At 41.3% G+C, this 27,354-nt stretch overlaps 1 protein-coding gene across 9 annotated transcripts in view; it reads right to left on the bottom strand.

Moving 5' to 3' along the window:
• Positions 1-27,354, bottom strand: part of ZBTB46 (zinc finger and BTB domain containing 46) — a 52,868-nt gene that overhangs the window by 22,849 nt on the left and 2,665 nt on the right. For 8 of the 9 annotated variants that reach the window (XM_056507257.1, XM_056507262.1, XM_056507256.1 and 5 more), the window contains 3 exons: positions 22,760-22,887; positions 20,933-21,071; positions 13,462-14,431 (listed from right to left, as the gene is read on the bottom strand). In XM_056507257.1, the coding sequence (XP_056363232.1) occupies positions 13,462-14,431; positions 20,933-20,986 (1,024 nt within the window). In that variant the 5' untranslated portion in view covers positions 20,987-21,071; positions 22,760-22,887. The remainder of the gene's footprint in view (positions 1-13,461; positions 14,432-20,932; positions 21,072-22,759; positions 22,888-27,354) is intronic. The other variant, XM_056507259.1, reaches the window with a different exon arrangement.

The following is a 27,354-nucleotide window of genomic DNA, read 5'->3' as shown; positions in this document are numbered from 1 at the left end:
TCCCAACAAACTTATGCCTTTGTGGCATTTCTCCTATCAATGTAGGAAAAAATCCGTATCTAAAGAGAAGGTACAGATAATGAGCTATCAGATGGAGAAAGAAGCTGTTTTGCAGATCCTGAATACTTTATTGCCTCCTAGTTTAAAAGAGATTTAAATCTACTTGATGCAAGAGGGACCTACTATAGCTCAAAGCAGTGGTAGGACACTTACAGAATTAATACCCTGCTGCTTTCACAAATTCACTTGGTGCTCTTCAGGGCAAGGAATTCAGGTGTTGTCCACACTGCAATAAACTCACTCCTGTACAGAAGCTCAGAAGGGAGGAGGCAGAGTGAGACAAACCAGCACTTGGTTTCCACAACTTCAAACCAGGGCAAGACATTAATCTGCAAAGCCTTATTAAAAAATGTTAATGAGGACACTGATACCGTGCCCACCTCCTGTAACCTGGAAAACAGCTGAAGGAAGATCATTATTTTTATCTCCATTTTACAGGTGGTGGCTGCCAGAGAAAGACGTGGGGACACGCTCAAGGTGCCCAGCCTGTGGAGCCAGGAGCAGCCGGAGAATTTCCCAGTCCCAGCTCAGGGCATATCAGATTCCAGAACATGTTCAGATTGGTTTTACTGAGCTGCACTGTTCTGCCAGTACATCCTACTGCTAAATTGTTCCTTTAAAAAACAAACGGCCTCAAAGCAAACAATAAGGAAAAGCAATCACAGGCAGAGTGCTCTCACACCCCGGAGATGTAGGGAACAGGCTGGGGACTACAAACACAGTAGGAAGTTCATAAATGTGAACTGCCAGAGATGCTCTCTGTTTAAAACAAACCATTTTCCCTCCTCCATCTGTGTTTTGCTCATACAATTTCATATTATCAGTTTTCTTAAATCTCAGCCAAGCGGAAGAATTCAAATGCTTTGAATTTTTACATATTTTGTCATCCCTCTGCTAGTGGCTCACAGGATACCCACTTTTCTAGATGCTAATGAAGGTTTTTTAAAAACAAGCAAGCATACCTACATAAAGGAAAATTACAAGACAGTAAAATCCAGCAGCTGTTGCAAAAGGTGGCAAAGGAAGTATATTAAACCTTAGCCCATTAAACTGGTAAGGTAACAGAGAGCATCATCACATCAAAGACACATTAATACCACTGTCCCACTGCCCACATGGGGAATCACAGCACATAACTCGGGCCAGAAAGGGTGTTTGCCCACAAAACTGCATTCCCAAATAACCAGGCAGGCAGGGAATCACCTTGTGCTTTCTGCACTCCTTTCTCAGAGCCTGTTACAGCTGCTGATTGACAGTTGCCAGAATTGGCTGCTGCCCGCTGCACATAAACACTAATTGCTAAAACACACACAGATTAATTGTAACCACAACAAGACATTAAATGTTCCTCAAAAGCCAAGATTAGAGACAGACAGTGAAATAGATGCTTCAGAGCTTCCAGTATTTATAGCTGATGTAATCTAATCAAACACACATTATGGCAAAATAAATATCCACTTAGTCACATAAGTACTAAAATACTCTCAGCACACCAAAATCCAAAAAATGCACCAAGTTCCTCTTCACAGTGCCTCCAAAACCACTTCTCTTTTCTCTAGAATGCAGCTCCTTTTAACAAGATTTAGCCAAAGAATGATATGAATCGAAAGCAGCCGTCACTTCCCAGTAATCCAAACTGTTTACTCCAGCGCGTAAACCAGGCTTTGCTCAATGAGCTTCTATTCTGCAATTATTCACTGCCACGGGCCCCAGAGCTCCATCCCAGCCCTCCAGAGCTCCTTCTTCACCCTGCTGGGACAGCCCCTGCGACTGCAGGGCTCCACACGCAGGAAATCCCGAGCTAAACACGGGATTAATGCTGCTTGGGAAACTGAGCTCATTAGTCGCTTTAGCAAATCATTATTTTGCAGTTACTCTATTACACCAGCCTACTTTCCAAAACACGGAAGCTTTAGAAAAGCTTTCTTAAGTTTGTTGACTCGGATGAATATTTTATTGTTAGCTTTTGTTGTCAAATCAAACACTGAGCCTATTTTTGGACAATTTTGGCAACAGTATTTCCATGCAATTCTGAAAGCAAAAGTAAAGTTCTTACCTACGCATGAAGCATCGCACAACAGGAATACAAGCACCCATCCCAGATGAGCCCAAAACTCACTTCATTCCCAGCCACACAGACCAGGCTTTAACAGATCCATGAAGAGGAATAAACCTCACACCAGGACAACAGGAGCAGTACAATATTCCCAACACACCCAGGGTGGCTACTGTGTGAGCTCTGGAAGTCCTATAAACTGAGATCCTCTCACAAATCCAGCAATGGGAAAAGCAAGTTGCACCAGTGACAAAAAAATCAAACACTACAGACATCTGTCTGGCAGCCCCTTGGAAAAGGCTATGGCACAAATCAAAGTAATGCAATGTACTTAAAGTATCCAAATGTTAATGTGATAATTTATTTTCAAAGATCTAGGAGGAAGCTGACAGTAAAAAGAATTAAACCCAGTCCAACAACTAAACAAAACACACATGCCATCCCAGAAACAGCAAGGGAAAGCTCCATTTTAGAGACTCCATTTACTACCTTAATTAATTACTTTAATACACAAACCAATTTTTTTCACTTGTATTTCTTCTCCCTGCTTCTGTCATTTTTTCTTATTACAGCTTAAACTCAGCTGTTACCAAAGTACCTCCTCAGCATCTGCTTCTCTCACACCACTTATTTCTTGTTTGTACTGTGTTTTAACCTTCTCAGTAAACCCCCAGTGGGGTTTCCCAGACTCCCAATGATATTATTCTCTTTCATAGTTCTTTTTTTTTTAATTATTTTTTCCCCCTTTTCATCTTTTATTCCTGCTCTCTCATGTAGACAGTTGAACATCTAGAAACCAGTAACTGGAGAACCAAACCCGTGAGAAGAGAGAAAGGCGTGAATAAAAGCCATACAGGGTTGCATCTGCTGCTGGAAAACTCAAAGCAGAAACAAGCTTTTTCCCCAAGAACTAAGGGAAGTGCTTTTCCAGGTTTTTCTTTCTCAATATTGCTCTTTTCATGACAGTCTCAAGGTAAGAGGGGATCAAGAAATCTGTCATCTCCTCTCCAAAGCCCCGTTCATTGTGGCAGGAGCTCAAAGCAGGGATGTTTCTCCCTTGGTGTCCCGAATTTCTGGGGTTGTGTGGCAGAGGTGACCCCCAGCAGTGAGGGGGAACCAGCCACAGGCACAGGAGTCCTTCAAAGGAGGGCAACAGTGCCTCACTTATCATTTACAGAGCTTTAAAACAGCTCTTCTGTGTTTCTCCATCACCCTGGCAAATTTCAGGAGTTTTTGAGGAGCTCCCAACCCCGCTGGAATGCAGGGATGTTTCATCAGCCATTCCTCCAGCACACCTTTCTGAACTGCAGGTCTCACCACTCAGCACCTGCAGGAATCTCTCTGCAAGTCCCACAGCCTCCAAAGACAATGGCAATTCAGTGGCCAAAAGGAGCTCCTGAGCCTTTCCCATAGCTCACCCCACCTGCAGGATCCAACCTGGCAGAATTAGGGTGGAAAGGTGAACTGCAGGGAAGGCATCTCTGGCTACAGGAGTCCTGCTGTCAGCAAGGCAAGAACCTGGGAAAGCACAGTCTGGAAAGAGGAGCAGCTGGACTTAACCTGAGGTGATGTCACCATCAGACAGGGGACTGAGAATCTATCCTGACCTAGGGCAGCAGTACTGCTCTGTCACCTGGAGTCATCTTCAAGACCTGTAGAATAAATTAGGCTGAAAGTGGCTTCAGAGCTACTAAGGATTCCAGTGGCTTGTACAGCCCAGTTGTGGGTATCAGCAGGGAGGACAGAGCAGAATTTCCCCCAGGTCCCTCTTCTACCTTTTGACTACTTTATGAGAATCTCCTCCTTCCACCCTGTGACAATTTCCCTTCCTGTAACTCAGTCCATTACCTCTCATCCTTTCTCAATCCACATCTGAGAAGGATCTGGCCCTGGATAATCCACCTCCCCCTTCTCTTCCTAAAGATTTTAAACCAAGCTGTCTCAGCCTCTCTCTCCTCACACACATCATCTCCATGGCCTCAGCTGCCTGAAGCTTGTCAAAGTCTTTCTTGGCCTGGAGATTTCCAAACTGGATGCTGTACTCCAAATGCTCTCCCTAAGGCAGGCAGCCAACCTTCCCTAGCTGTGAGGGCACACAGCTCCTCTTCAGCTCCTTACTCCCCAGCAGACATTTTCTGCAAAGCTGCTTTCTCTCTCCTTGTCTGCCAACCCAAACTGCTGCACAGGGTTATCCTGTGCCACATGCAGGACTTCCCACTTGTCTTGCTGGAATTCCTGCTGTGCCTGGCACTGCTGCCTTCCAGCCAATCATCCCTCCCCTCCCAGCCTGGTGCCATCCAACAACTCGCTGAGAGTTCACAACATCCCACCACACAAGTTGTCAACGAACAAAGTCAAGCATCAGGTCTGGAAGCAGCCTGGGATGGATGCAGGCATCACACTGTCTGGGGCAGATGTTTTGAATCTCCTGCACACAGCTGGATAATTTTTAGTCTGATGGAAAACATGTATTTTTTTTAATGTTTACATCAGAAAGGGAAGAGGTCCCAGAATCAGCAACTTCTCCCACCCCAAATTCCTGCACCCTCCCCTGCTACTCCCTCTGTGGCACCAAGACCACATGCATAGTTGTGATAGAACGTGATACAGGAACTAATACATTAAAAATAAATTGATTTATGAAAAAAAGTTATATTTAACTGCAGATCCGTTCCCCTATCTGGTTCTCTGCATGATCACACAGAGATTTTCACCGGAACAACTGCAGGAGAGTGTGGGGGTGCAGTTAAGCACCAAAGGAGAGTGGGAGCCACTTAAACTCAGGTTTTGTTTCAGGTACACTGACAAAATGTGACCCAAAAAAACTTAGGTGAAATGAAAGATTTAATTTTCTGAGGTTCTTCAACCTATTTGGGTCAAGTATCTGCCTGACAGTACATTTTATCTAGAATTCCATGGATGATATTTCTTGTGTAAGTTTAGGAAGGTTTGGCTTGATCTCCTTCTGCACAAAAGGCAATTAATTTTTAAACTCTCAGGAAAAAAAGAAAAAATAGCTTTAATTTCATAGTGTGTTTTTTGACTGGGAATTAAAAAAATAAAAAGGAGCACACAGGCTGGCAGAAAAATGACAATCTTTTACCAGCTGCTAAAAATATCCTTGAAGTTTGTATTTCAGTTCCCTCCTCCTTTCTAACAGAAATCTTCCAAAAGTGTTTCACAAGTCACTATTTGCTAAGCAAACTCCAGCATTCTCACCCACTGCAATATTTACATGGGGAAGTGATGCCATGAGCTATATTGGGTTTGATTTGCACTATTTTACAACCATAACAGCAGACATGTGGATACAATAAATGTGCACAGCACTCAGAATCAGTTCCAATTTCCTAGAGCAGGAAACAATCAAGCAAACACAGATATTTAACCACAACACATATGATCATTAAAAACTGTCTTTGTGTTGAAGGCTGTAAAACATTTTAAGTGAATCTTTACAGAATCAAAAACTTGGTCTCCCTCAGGCTGTGCTTTCTCACCTCTGTTCTTCCAGTTTGAGCCCTACTACAGCTTCTCCACCATGATTCAAAGCTGGGACTGTCAGGATTTGAGCTCTGAAAAACATTGTCCTGCAGGAAAATGCCAATTTCCAATGCTGCTCCTGTTTCTGGAGGGCTCAGGAGGAGCCCATGCCAGCTGAGGCTCCAATGTAATTTTCCAGCCTACAGCCATAGGATATTCACTATCTGTATTTCACCAACAGAAACATTCTCCTCACCAGCTCTAGATAAATAAAATAAACCAGGCTTGTTCTTGACCTGGTTTTATGTTGCTATTCCTGCAGCATATTCTGAAAGCATAAGTGATCCCCATCTTTGTCCTCCTCAAAACAGTAATCAGTGTACAAATAACTGGAAAATTCCCTCCACTCCTCCAGGTACCTGGAAAAAAATGTCATCTCTTTCCCGTAATATTTGTTTTTCTACCATTGAATCAAGTTCTGCAGACACTTTTCTGTGGTCAGCAAAAGGAGCTGCTGGCCCAAACCCAGCTGCTCCCCCACCTCTTGTTACTGACCTCAACTCAACTGTTCCTTGGGCTACAAGCAAACCTGGCCAACTGCTGATCTTCCCCAAAAAAAGATAGAACAAATCCAAAAATGAGAGAAATTGTTAAACTGGGTGAGTTAATTGTTTTAGAAACTATTCTAAAAGGGGATAATACAGTATCCTTGCAGGAGCAGGAATGACTGGGCAGTGCAGAAGTACCTTTAGCTACTCTTGTTTCTCCAAAACATGCAGAGAATTGTACAGCAACTTGAGACTATCACTTTAAAAGTACTGCAAGCTTAACCTCTTTTTCCAAGTCTCTTAATTCAGGCAATAAAAGGAGTGACACTGTTCCCTGGTGCTCCTCAGGACAGAGGCAGACATAAACATGAAGGGACAGAAATAAAACATTCAAGTACCACATTAAATTTGAATATTAGCACTCGTGATATGACAGAATGGTGAGTTATAAACTCTGAAAATCCTCAGAACAAATATTTACCTTTTGAAACAAGTGCCTTGGAAGAAAAAAAAGAGAGAGAGAATAAAAAATAAATCAGAGATCTGTACAGAAAAGCTTGGGGCACTGCATCTTAAGAATTAATTCCTACTACATTTTAATGCAAAAGCAGCACTGCAAATAAGGAATTTAAAGTCCTGAACAGGGCTGATTGCAAAGAAGGAAGAGTATTTTAATATAAATTCTATAAGTTTCTTGATTTCTCACTTGTAATTTCAAAGTAAAGAACCAAAAAGGGGTAAAAAGTTTATGAAAAGCTGAGATCTCTGTGAAGAAGAGCACAAGGAACGAATGAAATAGAGAGAAGGGCAATCAGGAGAGGGGAAATGCCTCTGATCTCTGGAGTTAAAGCAGATTAACAGAATCAGAACTGCTACCACGGGAGGATGAAGAGGAGGAGGAGAAGGAGGAGGAGGGCTTGGGAGCCTGGGGAAAATGGAATGCAGGGTGGGGAAAGGAAACAGACACTGAGCATTGAGCTAAAGCTGGTTTAGGGTGGAACCATTTTAAAGCCAGGGTGTAGCCAGGGAGTAAGTGTGTCTGGGTTTAAAACGATGATTTTAGTTTCCAAACTTGAAAATAACCTGACCTAACCCTTCAATAACAGAAACTCCTAAGTTACTCCTGCAATGATTGTATCCTAATAACTCCATTAGCCTGGAGTAGTGATACAGAGAACCTGAATTATTCACTGAGCACCCTCTGCAAAATTCTTGATGTGGACACAGAGATCAGTAGTGTTTGGGGTCAATTTTTTTTGTTTTTCTTTTGGTTTTGCATTTTGAGGCAACTCTCAGCCATCTCCATGCAGTGCACTGGTGCTTCAGGCACACCAAGATTTCCAGAGAGGATCCAGAAACCTGGGCAGCTCCTAAGCCCAAGGAATGCAGGCTAAGCCGATTTTGGGCTAAGAAAGAATTCAGGGGGTGGCATAAGAGCACAGAGCTGTAACCCCTCCATGCCTGGCTGCATCATTGGCCACCAGGGTATCAAAATATCTCCCCAGCAAAACCCCTCAACTGCAGCAAAGATTTTAATGCCTTGCACCATAACTGCAACGTCATGGCTGTAAAAGAAGGTGGAAAAATGCAGTAATGAATTTAATTTTCCAAGTGGCAGGCAATTTGCAGTTTACTATTACCTACCCTCAAAAATACTCCAACACCTTTCCAATAAGCTGTTTTAATCCAAAACATCTACCCTGCTTAAAAAAGTGATCTTTCCAAAATGAGCCATAAAAAAAGGTCTAAGTAACAAACTAAAAGTAGGAAATTAATAAAATTTGAGCTTGTGTTGGTTTTTAGGACATCAGACATTCTTCTGACAACTGAAATTTTATCCAGCCCAGTTTTCAGGTCATAGCTGTAACAAACCATTAAACAGCTGAAGTTTCCCCATTGCAACCAGGACTCAGACCATAGCAGGTGGACTGGTGACTCCCTCTCTTCAAAGCAAAATCCATTTAAAGGAAGAGTAACTGACTGTATTCTGTCCCAGTGACTTTTCTAGCAGGATTATTTCAACACTGACCACTTATAAAACTTTTCTTAGCACTTCCTTCAATACATTCATTTTTGTATTGCAGAACACAGCAAAAATCTTTGAGAGTTCCTTAAACACCTGAATTCTGAGTACCAACACTATACTCATCTTTCCCCCCCTTTTCTCACTTTGCAAAATCTGGATTCCTCTAGTTGGACCAACATGCTTGCCAAATACCACAGTGGAAACAGGGGAATTTTCAGGGGAATTACTTATTTAATAATGACTTGAAAATATGAATCAAGGGAAGATCTGAAGATTTGCATTGACAAAGGGACAGTGTTACAGGAAACACAGTAACTTGCTGAGAAAAACCAATTTTGTTTGAAGAATAAAATCACCCTGTAATAAGGCAATCCACACATTCACCTTCTGTACCCAGGTCCACAGACCTCACCTGCAGAAACTTTGTTGAGTTCATCTGGAATGAGCTCTTCCTTGCCTGCCTCTGAAGCCTTTTGCAATGTAAGCTCCCTATGTGATCCAACTGTTCAGCATCTGTGCTCCCCAACAGCTCCTGTAATCATAATTTGCTCTCTGGAAACCAAGGCAGAAAAAGGGATGGGGAATGTTGATGACACCAGCTGTCTGCAGGGCTCCTGGGGAGCTCAGCAGCCACTGCAGCCACACGTGTGCCATTGGAAAATGAGGGACTGAAACATCTCCTCACCAGGAGGGAGGAAACTTGTGCATAATTAAAGACTTTGATGGGGAAAACGTTAGAAGAACTGTGAGCTCTGCAAAGTCAGAAGGATACAGCAAAATCCTGCCTGTCCTTCCCATGGAGGTCACTAGTCTGGGCTTACTCAAGCCCTGAAGCTCTTCTTAACAGAACACAGCAATTCCTCTACATGTATTAAAGAAAAGAGTTCCCAAACTGTAGCCCTTTTAGAAAGGGCTGCTCTGTTTTTAAAATAATTAGCTTCATTTCACAGTCAATTGGCACACAGAAATTCACTTGCAGCTTTTGGGTGCAAACACTCAGAAGATGTGTGGGAGTATTTCCTTGGAAATAAATTCCTGAATCAGAACTACCATGCTTGAACTAACACATTAATAAAGCCGCCAATAAATTCTTCAGAAGACACCCTTCAAGTGGCAGAGTTTTCCCTTATGTGAAGAGACAAAACCAGCAACACTTTGCTGGTTCAACAGTGAAGATATCCATTCTCTTTTCCAAACACCAACTGATCCTGTAGTCCACACACTCAGGATGTATAATCCTGTAAAAATTTTATCCAGTTAAAGGAACAGGAACCTAAGGCAAATAAAGATGTTCAAGGCACAAGACTACTTCTGAATTTCATAAGCATCTTTGATATGAAGACTAACAAAGAGCAACATGTTTCCTTAGAAAACCTATAAAATTAAAAAAAAAAAAAGGGATAAAATAAAAGGCAGACCTTCTTTTGGCAAGTCCATGGAGGAAATTATTTGTGGCTCAATTATGAAGAAAGTTATTATTTATAAATGCCCATCCTTCAGTTTACTTTGGAGAACTGCTGCTTCAAGTTAATATGTCTTGGTGAGGAAAACATATATATTAAGGTTTCCTACAAGGAATGACAGATTGACATCCTGAACACCCAAACAGGATGTGTTAGATGCTAAACAGACAGTCCAAATTAATAAATAGAAACTAGCATGTAAAGATGGTGCCCATCAAGCTTTGTGCTTGACTGACAGCACCCTGAGAAACTGAGAGCTGAATCACAGTCCCAATCCAGCACCTCAGTTTTTCATTTGCATTCTTTTGCAAATCCTATTTGATCATTCTTTCCTGGATGAAAAAGACAATCTTCATAGCAGACATTAACAATATCTTGCTATTTCCATTATGTTAGATTACCATTAATAAGATTACTCCAGACACTCCTTTTTATTTTAATCTCCAATGTCGTCAGATTCAAAGACTCTCAACAGCACCCCATCAGCATATGGGAAATGAACAGATTCACAAAGAATTTTCTTACTCTTTCAACTGAAATAAAATCTGTGTCTTTTTTTGGAGATGTCATTGATTTGTATTTAAATAATCCACTTGAATATTTGGGACACCTTAATACACCTGCCTGTACTGATAAGAACGTTTTTCCCACTGAAATCAGCATCACTGCTGAGTGTGAATGAGCTGAGTTGTTTCAAAAGCAAAGTTTCAGTGACTGCAATGTGCTTCTTTGTAATATAACAAGAATTAAATAATCCTATACATAATAGAGAAGTAGGAAACATATTTTTCATCTGTGAATATCCTGCCCCAAATAATCACTGAATTTAAAGGATGATGCAATGGTTACTTGCAAGATTCCCCTTCCAAATGCTGCTGAAATGCAGTGCTGTTTGAAACCAAGACCACAAGAGTACCTTGTACAATTTCAGGAGGAAGACTGAGCTTTGAAGAAGAATTCTCCTAAATCAGCTTTTGCATTTCCAGAATGTAATGTCCATGTTAGTCCAGCAGGAGAGAGGCATTTGTAAACCACCCCAGTGAACACAACAAGAGCTTTCAGCTTTAGCAAGCAGCATCTTAAAATAACTGATTAGATCAGAAAAGTGAAAAAGCCTCAAAGAACAAAGAGTTCTAGGTAACTTTCTTTCCTCTTAGTTACTTCTGAAAGAACATTCAACACCCATTTCCTCAGTGAGTAGCTTTCCATCCTAGCTGTGAACATTGCTGATAGGGACACTTCTAAATAAATGAGGTAAAAGAGAGCCCTAGACTATGAAGTCTGTTTTAAAAAATGAAACCTGACTTACTAAATCAAAGACAACTTCAAGCTGAAATTTAAACACAATCCATATACTTGTTACAAGTCTCTGCACTGTGTCACTACCCATTTGCACACAAGAAAATCAATTATTCTTCACACTTAGGAGTCAAGTCTGCAACGCCCTAAAGCACTGCTGAATTCTAATAGGAGAGGGAAGAACCTGGGACACCAAAATCCAGCCTAAGGACAACCCTGTAGCTCAGGATATGAAGTTTGCAGGAAAATATCTCCCATCTGCTGGATATGGGAAATACCCATTCAAGACCAGAAGACCCTACTGCTTGCAGACCCCCAGACAGGGTTGTTTTTGGGGTAGCAGGGCTGCTTTTACTCCACAGGGGAAGAGCAGCAGCCTCACCTGAACGCCCCCAAATTTCCCCCAAATCACAAGTCTGTCACACAAGAAGCTGCCTGTGGACAAGGTTTCCAAGATTAACCAAAACTGAACGTGTATGGATCTCAAAATCTTTGAAGTCATACTGAAAAATCCCCAAAGACACAACTTGACCCCTTGCAGGGACAATCCCTGCTGTTAAGCCCACGTGCATCCATTCCACAATTTCAGGCCACACAATACAGAGGAACCTCCCTATCCAGCAGGGCAGAATGGAGAATTTCACCTGCATTCAGCTCTCCAGATGGCCAATATGGGGAACCCAGGAGCAGCTCAGTCTCCACACCTCCCCTTGCTCCTCATGGACACACTGCTCTCTGCCAGTTGCCACTGCCAGCACAGGCAGCCCCTGAGCCTGCCCATACCATTCATTTTCCCTTTTTTTTTACCAGCACTGTTGGAATATTGAAACTCTTCCCTCAACCACCACCATTCAGCTGCCCTTTTCCCACCACTGAAACCACCTCCTTTATTGGAAACTGCATTTAAGGCAAGATTTGGAACAAATAATTTGATGTGCCTGCTGACGTGCTGTCTCAGCACTGTGCTGAGTCAACCCCTCGAGCCATCTTCCTCTCATCTCTGAGCAGCCACTGCAATTTAATTCCTTAACAATTAGGAATTAAACAATCTAAGTTTCATTCAGATTCCAGGAATACAATCTCTTCTGTTCTGCACTATTTTCCATAAAGACACTCAATTTTCTCCCAGCTTTCCAAGAGGATCAGAGCTGCAGTTCTGTTTCTGCAGCCACTCCAACGTGTCTGGTTCACTCCAGGTACCTGTCCAAACCCACATCCCTCAGACAGCACAAGTGGTCGAGCTGTTTTTGCCATGGAAAACGAAAAATAATTGCATAAGAACAGACACCAGGCAATCCATGCTGAGTCTTCACTCAAAACAAGGATAAAATACATGCATTGCAAGAATGAGATTCTTCATAAATCACTGTTACCTTAAATTATATCACATTTTTCTTCTAACTGACGTTGTTTAGATTTTATCATCAGCTAATTAGAATAATTATATGCAATTATCTTGCTGCAGCAGATAACCATAAAACATAATAAATCTCAAGACATTTGAAGAGTTACTGTTCAATGAAAACCACATTTAAACTCCAGTATGTGAGCAACTTCAACCTCTTTCAGACCATAAAGACTTTTAAGACTTTCAGTACCCTTTGCATTGTTTTTTTCATCCAGATTTGGCAACATGAAAGTCTATAATCTCCCACACCCTCCTCCTGGCTGACTTGGATTCTGGAATGCAATGAAACACAGGCTAACTCACAGCACAGACTAAGTTCTTGAAGTCAGCTTAAGAGAGTTTACTAACACACTCCCATAAGCCCTCAGAAAAAAACATCAAACTCCTAGTTCAGAAGCATTCCTGAATCTATTTATTGCCATTGATTAATGAATCAAACGGGACAGTTATCTTGAGACAAAAAAAATAACTAGCAAAGATTCAAAGGAAGTCAAGAAAACAATTTTCTTGTTGGCTACACACTTTAAACGCAGCCACTTGTCTCAGACCACAAGTAGTCACACATCAAAATATACTTGAAGCCATAGTGATGCCTCAGAAAAACATGTTGTTCTTGAGAGTTACTGAACACTTATCCTGCCATTACCAGCAAGAAGCTGTGGTGGTTTTCTTAGCCAAGAGAAAGTGACACCAGAATATCAAGAAATTCTGAAGATGGTATCGGTAAGACTAAATTACACCTGTGTGTGTGGTGTAATTACATCATCAATATACAGTGGAAGGAAAATTCTTCAACCTTGACATCAATGTGCACACCTGCTAAAATAAATTCCTTTAACCTTTCCTCTCATTAATTCCAACAGAGTGGTGGTTTGGGGTGATTTATGTCATTCAAAGCAAAAACAAAACCACCACTTTTACAGGAGAACCAGCCTCCATCGAGGCTCCTGACTGAACCACACAGTGCTTGGTGCTCTGAATTGCTGGCAACACAACTTTCTACATTTTTGTATTTCTAGCAAGCTCCTATTTCAGAGGCTGATAAGATCATCCCAGAAACAGACCTAATTAACTCCACGTTTTCAGTTTCATCCCCAAAAACTGGAAGAATGACTTACTTGGGTCTCGACTGCTGTAGGGCCATCCTGAAGCAGGCAAAAGGGGCAGCACAGGAGAATTTGCCCTGCTGTCATCCTCCACTTGCTGCGTAATATGTCTCACAGTTTCTTTGTTTTTCCTGTTCTTCCTGCGGCCCGTGGGCTGCCAGCCATCCCCCACTCCTTGCTCTGAGAACCCACTCTGTATTGCACTATCCTTGGCAGAATGCAGCTCGCCCCCTCCGTAATGGGACGGTGACACCTGCTCCTCTTTGATCCGCAAAGACCCATAGCCCATGTCACTAGCCCAGAGAGACTGGGACGAAATGTCTTCGTGGCTGTCTGGTTTTGGTTCTTGATCCTCTTTCCCATAACTACTCCCTCCCTCGTGGCAGCTGGCGATGGCTGAGTCCCCAGAGGAGTTTGCTGGGCTTGTTCTCCGAGCTAACCAGGGGGATATACTCCTGCCAGCCACCACTGCCGAGATCAGAGCGTCCGTGCTGCTGCTGGAAGGGGCTCCCAGCTCATAATCCACGAGGTCCTCTGAGGCATCAGACTTGATGCTGATGTCCAGAGCTGCTTTGATGAAGTTGTGGCAGGCCTGCACGATGTCTGTCATCTGCAGGTAGCTGGCAGCCGACATCACCTCGATGACGTTCCTGCTGGTCAGCGCCAGGTGTGCGGAGTACATGAAGTCAATGATTGCCTTAAAGCCCTGGGCAGTGACAATGTCCAGGTGGGTGACTGTGGCCTGGTCAGAGGTTTTCTGCACCTGGCAGTAGAGGGTTTTGAAGTAGCGGCTGCTCCCCAGGAGGACGTTTTTGTGAGCCTTGAAGATCTTGCCCTCCACGATGATGCAGACGTCGCACAGGATCCCGTGCTGCCTCTGCTCGTTCAGCTCCCGCAGCAGGTGACGGTAGTGGGAAGCAATTTCCATATCTTCCTTTCGGTTATTCATTTGGAGATCTTTATGCTTCCTCTTCCACAAGTCCTGCAGGGGAAAGGAAGTGACAGGATTACAAAATCCAAGACAAGGTTGAGATAAACCCCTGGTTATACCAAAATAAGCAACAGGTTCCTCCGGGAAGAGTGCCACAAATACAGCTACTGCCTGCGGTGCCTCCACATTTGTTACAAAATGCACCTTATTTTGACCAGACTTAAAATAATTTACATTAAAAGGACTAGATTTGAAGGCAATCATCCAGAGGCTCATAACATCCCAGAGAAACTTTTCTTTAAATTACTACAGACTTGTAAGAAAACCCATCTGAAGTAACCAGAGAACAACAGCTGTCAGTTTTTACTGTGGATTTGTTGAAGTTTGGTTTTGAAAGAGATACAGCACTTGAAACCAAGCTCAGATGCCCACAGACTACTGAGGGGCACACTGTCACACATTTTCCTTGAGGGAACACAGAAGAGCTGAAATCCTCAAACAGCAAGAGCTCATTGAACCCAGCATTTCCCTTGTGGTACTGCCATGGAGGGGCTAGAAAAATGGCTTAAAAATAAGAAGAGCAACAGGCAACTTCAAGACCACAGATCACTAAGTTTTAAGTCCCCACCCAAACTAAACTGACACAATTATGAAAATAATGTTATTTGAAGCTCAACTATTTACAAGCAATACTTTGCAATAAACATGTTATTTTCTTGCTTTACATCTCCAAGTTTACCCTGCAGCCACCCTCAGATACCAAGTAGAGAAATTCTCATGATCACCTAAAGGAAGGATCCTTTTGCCCAACATAAAGCTGAGAAAAATTCACAGAGCTTTTGACCACCTTTCATAAAATTTGGCAGTATTATCTGAAATAAAAGGCTAGTTGCTGCCAGCAGCAAGGTACCTTCTAAGTTATGCTGCAGATTATCCCCCTCTTACACTCCAAAACAGAAAAAAGGGTCCTAAATGTTCACAGTAATCAGCAGTGCAAGGACTTCCAGATCGAATATTTTCCAGTTACCGTCTTTGCAACTCCGTATTTGCCTTTGATGCCATAGCTTTACAGACCCTTTGGCATTCAAATCTCCCATTTCCTCTAGCTTATATCACTTTTTTTAGGAACTTACTATCAAGATTTATCTACCATGGAACAGTGGTTTAATGATCCAACTAATTAAGAGCATCAAGGTGAAGGATATCATACTCCTTTCTCTCAGAAGCTTAGAATTTGTTCCAATATAAAAAGTCCCAATTTAGAATTGATATGAAGGTCCACATGTCAACACACAACTGTAAAACTGGACCCAGCTCCAAATGTCATTATGTGCAGACACACTCATCAGAAACCTGGATTTAGGCTACTGGTTGTTACTTACAAAAACAAAACCTCTGAGCCTAGAAACACACATGGTTCAGTGTTAGCACTGCCATTAAGGAGGCTGTTTCCAGCCTGGAGAACCTCTCTACATCCATGGAGTTTACCCAAATTCAGCCCCATCTGCTCAAACTGGCTCACAGTACTGGGCAGCACAGCCGTGATTCAGGAACTTTCCTTGGCACATTCCAGTGTGTTTCCTGGGCTGTGGAACACTGATCCACCAGCACCCTGCCCCCTTCCCCTACCCTGTGCTATTATTATCATCAGCAGGAGCAAAATAGCTGCAGTTTAGCCAACACTGTGGGCTAGAAAAGAACCTCCCAGCCCACAGAACATCCTCCCAGAGAGCCACCTGATGATTCAAAGGTTCAAGTTATGCAAGACTGCTTCAAGGATGGAGCTGCCCCTCTGCAGCCCCAGAAATCCTCATTTGCAAGGCCAGCTGGTCCCTGATCATTGAGAAATGTTTGCTTCCCTCAAGAGAGGAAGGACCATCTCCCTGCAACACAAACAGGCTGAACTGTGCTCATCCACTTCAAAGCCATGCAGCTTTTCTGCAGAATTAAGCATAGAACACAAAGATAAACCAATCTTTTTTTTTTTTAAATTGAACTGGAAGAGGTCAATACCAGTGCAGCTGCACACACCTATTTACCACAGAAATCTGTCCAGAGACCTCAAACCAAATCCTCACTCAGACATCATCTCTGTCTCAAATAAACAAAATAAATCAATGAAAATCAAACCAAGAATCAGGGTCAGGGAGTATGGAAAGAAAAATAAATTAATTTTCAGGTGTTTGGCCTGAAAAGGTTGTGATGGCACCAGCCAGCACAGCATCCCTCTAATCAAGGCTCTGGAGGTGGCTGCCAGCACTTCCCAACATCTCCCTGTTAGACAGAACCACCTCTTAAGGCAGAGTGACAGTTCAGTTTTGTCTTTATTCCAGAAACCACTACTGCATCTACTTTTAGGAGTTGAAGAGTCAGCTTAGTCCCCTTAGGAAATACAAATTGCCACACAGGATCAAGTGAGTTGTCCATCATCAGTCATGTCTCCAACAGCTGCCATATCCACACAATTCAGGGGAAGATGCAAGAAAACCTCAGAGCCCACAGTGAGGATAGGGTCAATGTTTCGGATATGGAACTTCCTTTCACTGTTCCTTCATGGATATTAAAATCCATATTCCAAGACACCAACTCCCTGGAACTGTGGGGAGGAGGTGCAGGAAATCTCCTGCAAAGATAATTTTCTCTTCCTCAACTTCATACAGATTAGCAGCACAGTATTTGTCAATGTCTCCACTTGCTCTTGTGAATTTATGGCACAACATCTTTCCTTCTTCAACTGGAAATATTCTTCAACTTCAAATTATATCAATTCCTTGAGATTTTATTTCTTTGCTATTTCACACATTTATTCAGTTTAGTTCAGTGGGTCAGGGTCCACTTCAGATACATCTTATCCTTTTTTAAGCTGTCTGTGGCAGAAATACAGAATTCAAAATATGTCTCTTGCTACCTTTGGTTTAGACTGGAGCAATCTGAGGTTCAGGCATTGGGATGGATGGATGGATGGATGGATGGATGGATGGATGGATGGAGCTCTTGCACTTCTCTTTAGGAAATAGAAGACAAGGTCAGAAAAGATATCAGGGAATTTTTACTAAACACAAAGGCACAAAATCTGTGCTAGACTCCTTACTGGCCACTGAGGTGGGCACAGTACAGCACTTTCAAGCAAGCAGTGAGGTGGATACTCCTGGGCTCAGTGTAATCAATAAAATGGAACAGTTTCCAAATCAGGAATTATTACTGTAGATGTCTTGACCTTCCTCTGTCACAAGGTCTGCTCCCTCACACATGTCACTCCACATCCAACATCTGTCACAGCATTGTACCTTTTAAACAAGAGGTCTTTGGGGGAGAAAATTAAATATGCCTCAAATTCAGAGGAATTAATTAGTTTTCTGTCTACCCATGTCAAACCAGAACATCCGTTTAATGTCAAGGATCACCAGGGAATTAATCCAAGTTAAATTTAAGGCAATTTGCTAGTAGTTAAAAATTCAGGAAGCTTTAAAACCCTGTGCTCTTGTGTTCCAATTTCACATGCTGTTTTGTGGCTTGTTGATGGTTTGTTTTTCTTTTTTTTTTTTTTTCCTCCTTTCCCTGGTAAGGATATTTATTTCCACTTAAAAAATGTTGTGGAAAGATTTCTTCAGGAAAGCTGTACCCTTTAAACTTCTGTAGGAACACAGTGAAGATGGAATAAACTGTGGAGATTTCTTAGAAACAAATCTTGAAGATTAATGATGCATTTTTTGGTTTATCTCAGGGTTTTTAGCACATGAAGGCTTTAAAAGTTGAGCATCTACCAGAATTCTTTAGGCCACATGGCCACAACACAGCTTTCCAAGAAGCCAATGAACCAGGAAAGCCCATCTGAAGATTTTCCACAAAATAAATTTGTAGCAGATCAGGCTTTCTTCATAAGCCAGTTCACAGGCAGTACAGTAACTCAAGTCTATTACTTCTCCAAAAAGGACTAAAAAAATGTCCCAAACCAAACCATTGCACATAAGAGCAAAAAGAACACAAAGTGAGCAGATTTAGGAGCCACTTTCATGCAAACTTCTGTCGAGATACAGGGCTGCTTTTATTTCTCATATCAAAAAAGCCTGGTCTTGAAGTAAGCATTAATAATTTATACAAATTTTAACCCTAGCTAGAGTGAACCTATGAAAATGGTTTATTTTGCACTGTCAGTACAGTTATTTAAACATGAAAATAGCACCTGATGGCACAGTAAGAGTCTAAATCACACTTCACTTCTCACTGGAAAGGTTTTAAGAAGAGTAAATATTTATTTATTGGCAAATTTCTCAGCATATACCCCAGGAATGAACCTCCTAACCAAAATCTTAACGTCACTAAAATTAGGGGGCACAAATTTGTTGCATCTAAATCCCAGTGCATTACTTAAATTTTGACAAAAAATCACAGATGAGAAATGAATTGCACACAAAATCCTCTACAGAGCAGTCCCCTGGGAAATAGTAGGGACAAAAATAAACTTCCTTCCCTCAGAAAGAAAACAGGGAAAAAAAAGGCCTGGAGGTTTTGTTTTTTTTTTTTTGGGGGGGGGGGGGTGTTTGGTTGTTTGTTTACTTTTTCTTCTCTGAGAATGTAAGTGAACTGAAGATTTAAACTACATGGCACTTCATCTGTACCCATTTTCTCAGTGTGTTTCTCCACTTAACACCAAGCACCAAAGGTAAAGAGCACCAAAATGCTCACTAGTGCACTCCTCCACCACTCTGCTCCCTAGAGAAAACTTGCCAACTGGAATTTAACCAAAAATGTGTTGTTTCCTCCCCCCTCTCCCTTCAGAGAAAAGTAAAAACAGATTTAGGAACAACTCCAATTCACTCCAATGCTTTATTACACAAAAACCCAACAAACACACCCCACTTCTCTGCTTCCCCTGTGTCCTGTCCATGTTTCCACTCCCAAGACATTCCAACATTTTTTGAATTCCTCTGCAAAGGAGCTCTGTAAGGTGAGATTGGGCTTGAAATGCTTCCTTGCACAACAAGACACAATGTGCATGCAAGTTTCACTTTTATCCAATTAAAGACAACAGAAATGCCCAGGATTCCTACTCTCCATCTGCCCTGTGCTGAAAAGAATGGAGAACAAAACCCTTTAGGAACTGAAAAGGACAGTAAAGGAGAGAAAAAGAAGCCTCAGGATATTCATGGATGGTAACTCTGCAAAGACACTGCTCAGGAGATTTACAAGCACAAATCTCCACAAGTGCAGTGTTTTCTCAAAAGTGTGTTTGAGGAATAGCAGAACACAATTCTGAAAGAGCTTTAATTTCTTGATCTAAATATAATTTGGTGTTAAATAATATGATCAGCTTTGTCCAAAATTGATATACAAAAAGGAACAGCTGCCAAAAAAGAAACTCCTTTTCTGATTCTTGAAACCAATCATCCCTTGTTTTAAGTTGGTCATTCCAACCAGAGCTCTGAATGCAAGGAGGAAGAGGCAGATGTTTGTAAACAGACTAAACCAGACCCTTGAGGCAGAGGGGTCACTCAGAGCTCAGGGTTTCATGCAAACAATGTGTACCACTTCTCCCTGCTCTCCAGGGATGAGCATGTTTAATTGCAGCCCAACACTGCATGTTCAGCCTCATGGGCTGGGACTCACAGGAAGAAAAATAGAAGTTTCACCACTCACTTGAGAAGAACTATAGAAGTACAGAAAGGGCAGGGATTTGGGAGGCATGCAATCTTCAGTAAACTTAAAGAAAAATACTAATTCAATTTTCATTACCAAATTTGAAACACCTGTTGAATTGTCAGTGATTGCAGGGCAAAAAGAGCCCCAAGTTCCCACACAAATTTATTAACATTGGTCTGATCAGGATTCACTAAAATTTCTCCAACTTCAAGCCAACGTTGCCCCATCACAGACAGCATTAAAACAACATCTCTGTTGTTTTACTAAACAACATCTCTGTTTAGAATCCACAGCAGATACAATTCAGAAAGTCCAGAGTAAAGTTCAAACAGCAGAGTAGAATATGACACACTCCCAGCATTGCACCACACCATTAAAGCTTTGTTTCCACAGTCCAAACAAAAACTACAAGCAAAATCTAACTCAACAGCACAACTTAAAATAGCAGGGAGTCATCATTAAACATTTCACTCTGCTCCAAAACTTTAAACCAGAGACTTGGCTGTGGCTTTGACTTGTCAAACCATCCACCTGAAGTTATGGGTCAACCAATGTGCAGGAGCTGGACAGCATAAAAATGCAATCAAAACAGGATTTCATAGAAAAATCCATTTATTAACATTCATTAGCTTTGATGGCACATGAAAAATTTCAAGAGAAAACCTGGACTGAAAATGAGAGGCAAGTGAAAACTGCTGTCCTCCACATTTTGGGAGGAGGGCAATTAGAATTCAAAATTTAGAAACTGTAAAGTTAAAAATTTTAAGGCGAAAAAAGAAAAGACAAGATGTGCATATATTTCTATATTGTTCTTAAAAGTAACAAGTGATTTTGCTGATTTTGTTAAGTAAAATATGTAAACTGCAATATTGAATAAATAAACAAATAAAATCCAAGACAATTACTTCTTACCAGTAACAAACTGGGTTCCAGGTCTAGTGTTTCTCCTACAACAGCTGAGGACATCAACAGCCCCAGGGCAGCACAGGCAGTGCACTGTTTGTGACTTTCTGACAGCACTGGTGGGAACTCTTGTAGGAGAAAGACAGAACTATGACAAAAAACAAAACCAGAACAAATTATTAGCAATAAACTAACAGTGAAATGTTTCAAAGTCCCTTCCCTCCAAACTCAGTTATGATATCCTTAATGACTTTCAAAAAATTCAACTCCAAGCATATCAATACATTTTAATTAAAGCCTGGCTACCACTTTGTAATAATGCAAGCAAGAGTTACTTCTTAAAGGTATGGGAACAAAAAGGTCTAATTTTAGCCACTAAAACTTCAATCAGATCCTTGAACAACAGGGTTTCCTGTTTGGGAGCTTTTCAAAACATTCTCACTTTAATGACTCTTTAAAGAGACTCACCTTATCTGACCTATAAAATACAGAGCTTTAAAAGCTACCAGTACAGCTCCTGAAAGAAATTTGCAGTGGAACACTCAGGAGAATTTCCTCTTGAAACATTTAGTTGCCAGTTTCTAGTGGCTGACACCATTCTGGGTTAAGAAATGAAACAATCTCAAGATTTGTAAAGTTTTGTGTAAAATACAGATACTTAGGTCTAGTAAGACACATTTACAGAACGGCTTCTCAGACAAAACCTGAGTGTTTATGGTTACAACCTACAAGGAGTAGGAATAGTTCAACTACTCCAAGGCTTTTGTCTGTGAGGACATACCCACTAAAATTATCATCTTACATACCTGTTTTTCTTATATAAAACAGACTTCCTTTTCTTCAGAATAGCATATACACCACACTGGCAACATTTAACTTACAATCTTATACTTCTGAGTCTTCTTTTATTCAAAACTTTATATTGTTAGCCACAACAAATTCCTTTTTGATCTCTGCATTTCAAACATCTTCAACACACAGATTAGCCCTCTTAATAAAAATAAGCTATAAATCAATACTGGTGATTTCAAGACTGACCTTCTGTAGTAACAGATTGTGAAAGGAAACATCAGAAGATAAAAGTTAGGAAAGCTTTTCCAACACAAATTAATGCCACAGAAGGTGAAATAAAATATCTAATAAACAAATGAAGTTATAAGGAAAATCCAAGCATTCTTATGGCAAACAGCAGAACTGAGAATCTTGAAAACAAATATGACCCAATTGAAGCAAACACCAGTGACTTTGTTCTCAGTTTCTGTTCTGGACTGCCAAGTCTTGTCTTTCTCTATTTCTGATTGCTTCTCCATAGCAATTGTTTTGGCGAGCTCTTTTTAGTCTTGTTATTTGGACAGTTAAGAAAAAATAAAGTGATGAAGTGAGGGAGCCAGACCAACCCAGACACATGGGAAATGACTTTGTTAGCAAAGAATAACAAGGTGTATGTATTTCTACTCAGACTTGGGGCTGTTAAAACTGTCATATACACCTGTCCCAGAGCAGAAAAAGAGCCAGAACAGATTGGTAAAAATGGCAAAACTGAGCCCTGCACTTTTTCTTTTTTGCTTGGAGCTCTGCACCTGTTTCCCTTTGTGATCAAACAGATCAGAACCAAGTGACTGTGATGGATGGAGACACCTCTGCCACAAGGAAGGAGCAGAACAACCAGAGGTATTTCTCCAACTTTTGAAGATAACCAACATTTCTAAATGAGCCCTTTTTATAAATGTTAAGTTTTACGAAGAACTGTCAGCCCTCATAACAATGTTCTCTCCAGGTTCCCTTTCTCTTTCCCATACCACATGACAAAAATATCTTTAAATGCTGAGAACTTACCGATACTTGAAAGTGTTTCCTGTTAGCAAAAATAAACCTTGCAATGTTTCACAGCTGGACAGTGCATGTTTCAATGAAGACAGGAGAATGGTCTCTGGTAAGAAGCTCCAGAAGGTTCATCAGATGTCCTGTGTTTGGAAATGGAAAGAATAGGAGACAAAAATTAAAATCCAAACTTTAACTCAATACAAAGACCATCAGTCTCACATAATTACAAGCAATATTTAAAATAACTGCACGTTTAGAATACTCTTTGCCATTTTAACAAGAAACATTCTGATATATTCCTATAATTAATAATGCAGGAAAAGTTATTTACTCCTTGTGTTAATGTAAAGAAAATTTAACATACCAGTATTAAGACTGTTAACAACTTCTGACTATGCTTCCAGAAGTGCTTTGAAAATGTCACTCTAAAAAAACAGCACTTTTAACAGGATTTTTAAAAAAATTAACAACATAGTTTCAGTTGACATGCAAGTTTCAGTTAATGTTTCTGTGACCTCTGCCACCCTCAGGCTTTAAATGGGTATGGAATTCATCTCACCTCATGGTTACAGTGATTCCCCTCCAAACCAAAATATTTGCCTAAGGTCACAGAAAAATCATGTGTCCATGTTGTGTGAAAGGAAGAGATTTAAGTTTTACTCCCATCCAGCTTGACTGAATCACAGCCTTCAAAAGGCAGCATGACTCTCAGATTTTAACTACCAAGCAGCATCCACAAAGATACTGAGGAAAACACTTTGCTTCTTGTACAAACATTAAAAAAACTTTGAAGAAAACATCCAAACACAAAAATGAAGATGCAAATAACTAACAGAAGCTTTATTTTCCGTGCATGTAAAAGCTATGCAGCCTGAAATACAATATATTCCAGCAGCTAACAAGTTGCTAAAATGACAGGATGCACCTTTGAAACAGGGCACAGGTGTGAGCACCCAGTTCCAGTAATATTTCCACTGCACTTGCATTTCCCCTGCATTTCCTTTATTCATTTTCCCATAATTTCTAACTCTGACCATCTGCCTGTCTTCCCACCCTGTCTCCATCCTGGTACAGTAACAGTTGCTCAAACCATTCCCATTTTTTGATCTCTGTTCTCTCATCTGGTTGCACCAGGAGAAGAGCAGACCCAACACTACTCATGGACCCTGTGCAACACAGCAAGAAGCTGGCAGAACTGGTACAGGCTACCAGGCTTGAGAAGTCTGGTGACATTAAGAAAAAGAAAAAAAATTTAGCTACAGATATATCTGCTACTCTAGCAGTGAAGGTTAAAAAACAACCTGAAAAATTCAAATGCTTGTGGCTCATATGACACTTGCCTGTCCAAGTGCCATTAGATCTCCTTAAGATCTCCTACAAGATCTTAAGCTTTTAATTTAAAAAGTCACAAAAGAAATCTAAGCAAAAAAACCTCTGACCTTGTGGATCTATTAGTCAAAAAACAACATAAAAAGTACCTTAAAAAAAAAAGAGGATTAGAGAACTGTAAACTTATCACACTGGGAATTGCCCTGAAGAATGGTTTCCCCCAAACTTTCTCATGGTTTTTAGTTTTTTAATTAGGGGATCTTTGCCAAAGTTCCCAAACTCTATATGTAGAAAGGGAGGGAGCCAAAGGAGGAAGAATCATGAGGTAATTTTTAAAAAGAAATAAAGGAGGAGTAACAACCAAGAGAAAGATCATTTAGAAGACACACAAGGAGTCATGAATAATCTAAGAGTAAAAGAATCAACCAGTGCAAAACTAAAGATAATAAATGAAGGGCTCTGAGAACAACCTAATTCTGTTTGTGTAATCCATGGTACAAACTCTCTGTGCCTTGGGTATGGATCCTGGTTTACTTTTTAGCACAAATCTCATAATCCAGATTTGATCAACTACTATTAAAAAAAAAAAAAAAAAGTGGAGTGAAGCCAAGGACACATTGGCAACAAGAAGGAAGTCAAAAAGCTCATTTTATATTTAGCCACCACCTCATTCTCCAACCTTATAGTAGCAGGACTGTTAAGAGCTATTGGGTCCTGACTACTTCATTTATTAGCACCTAAATTAGTTGGGTTTGGATATTTTAAGCACCTAATGTCCAGTACAGACCATTGATTCTTCTGTCTCAGGCACAATCTGAGCACTAGTCAGGAAGGTATTTCTTCTGATGCTGTATCAATGCAAAAGGTGCAAATTTTGTTTAACCCCTTCCTCTAAGAGGACAAGCCAAAGCCCCGAAATATCAGTTTTCTGCAGAGCTCTTCTCCATGGAGTGAGAAACAGCAGGAAGCAAACTCACTTGGATGGAATAAGCAGTTTGTTCAACATATGACAAGGAAATAATTAGGAAGGATAACTAGATATTTCAATACACAGAGCTATAAACACATTCCTTAATATACAAAACCCTGCTCACTTTTCTAAGTAGGGTTCTTGGGCAGGTCAGGTCCTGGTACACATTGATGTTTTTGTTAAGTGTATTTTAGTCCACACACAAGCTCATAGATGTCTTTGTAGAATTTTTTTTTACATTTTGGTGCCTCTTTCCAGTACAGGAGATTCCAACTCAGAGTCACTATAAAGCAAACACAGGGCAACTTCCAACATTTGCAGAGTGTTTTTCTTCCCAAGGGCACATGAGTCAAGTGAGCAGCAGGACAAGATCACCACTGTCTGGGCTGGAATAAAATCCAGCCACATCCCCAAAAATCAAGGCAAAAAGGTGAGCTTCAGCTCTAATTCAGCACCTACCTGTCACATTTCAGTAAAGCCACCTCTCCCCTCCTGTGCTAGAGACATCCTTACCTATGCACAACCAAACACTGCCAAGTGGGACACATTTCCATCTCATTAGAATGGCTGTCAGGGATCTCACCCTGCCTCTGGAGTGCTCAGAAGCTATTCCAAACCAACATCTCAGCAGCAGCCTGATGTTTCTTAAATAAATGGGTATGAAAGAAAGCTAAAGTGACTGCTCAGAAAATAACTGCACCACAGCTGACTTGGTAAGGGACAGCAAACCCCACCCATGAGCCTCTGGACTCCACCACATCCCAGAGGGAATTCATCCAGGACTTCACACTAGTTTGCCTTTATGAAGAATAAGCACTTCTAGTATAATTTTTCATCAGTATAATTGAAAACGTTTAGGAGAGCTGAGTAAACCCCTGTTCCACAGAGGGGAGATGGGTAACAAGAAGTTACACATCAGCACGTTCAATCAACAGCTGGAGGATGGGAACTGAGTCCCTAAGAGCAGCTTTCCCTCTAAATGGGACATCCTTGTGCATCCAAACACACCAAGGCAGCACAAATCTGAAAACTATTGATATGTTTAGGGAAGTTGAGATCCTTGCCTCTTGCACCTCAAGGAAAGAAGCCCACATGAAGTGATACAGGCTCTTCTTTCTCATCCTGCCTAAAGGACTGGAGATACAGAGGGAACTGAGAAACCCAACAACTGAAGGATGCATTTAAGGGGGCTGCAAACATCAACATACAAAAAGTCCTCAGGAAAGGGATAAAGTGAAGTTTTGAAGCAACAAATTTCAACACTGGAGCCCTGACTGTTATTGTGCTTGCCCAAATATCATAAAAACTCCCACGGAGATGCTTTAGGGATGGAGTAGGATGGCAGGACTTCCCGCAGACCGAATTCCTGCCTCTGCCTCGCAGCCGCTCCTCCTGCTGTCTCCTAACGTGACCCCTGCTCTCTGCACACAACCTGCAGCACGCTCGCTTTCACTGTTACCACACTCCCAGGCTCAAATATCACACACACAAAACACAGGTGAGCTCCACACTTCCAAATATTCCAGCCAAACGCAAGCCAGGAGCGAAATATAAAAACGGAATTAATCTCTCCGAGTAAAGTGACAGAATTTTGCAGGGTAGTGCTCACAGCCAGGAATGGACACATTGCTGCCTCCTGGGAATTATAATGGACATGTGGGATAACCATTACAACTGCAGGTAGCTCTTCAAAGACTTAAACTAAGCCCTCTCCCTGCCCTTCTGTTTGCCCGTTAAACTACACGCACAGGAGCACGGAAAACCCCTGTGAATGCTCTTTACCAATTTAGGGGGAGTCTGGAAAGCGTTACAGGATGCTTTGGAGCAGCCAGCAAAACCGGCAACACGAAGGGAAAAATGTCCTGGGAAAAGACTGAGCTGTTTATGAAATAATTCTGTCCTGAAAGCAGGCAGTGGCAGTTTGGATTGGGTGTCAGCCTGCTCTGCTGCTGGGAGGAGAGGAAACTTTGCTTAGAAACTTCAAAAACATGGATCTAAAAAAAAAAAAAAAAAAAATCCACCCAAGTGGATAGCAAAGACAAAAAGAAACACGCTGAACCTCACAGCAGCACAACACATCACCAGAGGAAAAGCAGGCAATTAACAGATCTTCCAAACATGAGGCATTTTTCCTTTTGACAGGGGGCTGCTGGGGAGGGGGGAGCTGCTAAACTGGTTTTCCTCTAAGCACTTCCATATATTAAAAAAAAAAAAAAAAATTTAAAAAATCCTCTTGCGAAGAACATATCCACTGTTGTACAACTGTCCCAGAAAACAAAGACCACGGGGAGAAAGTGGCCCATTTTCT

This window comes from Oenanthe melanoleuca, chromosome 20, assembly GCF_029582105.1.
Source record: "Oenanthe melanoleuca isolate GR-GAL-2019-014 chromosome 20, OMel1.0, whole genome shotgun sequence".
Classification (NCBI taxonomy): domain Eukaryota; kingdom Metazoa; phylum Chordata; class Aves; order Passeriformes; family Muscicapidae; genus Oenanthe; species Oenanthe melanoleuca.
The sequence above is the reverse complement of the archived record's forward strand: the minus strand, read 5'-3'. Positions and strand labels throughout refer to the sequence as shown.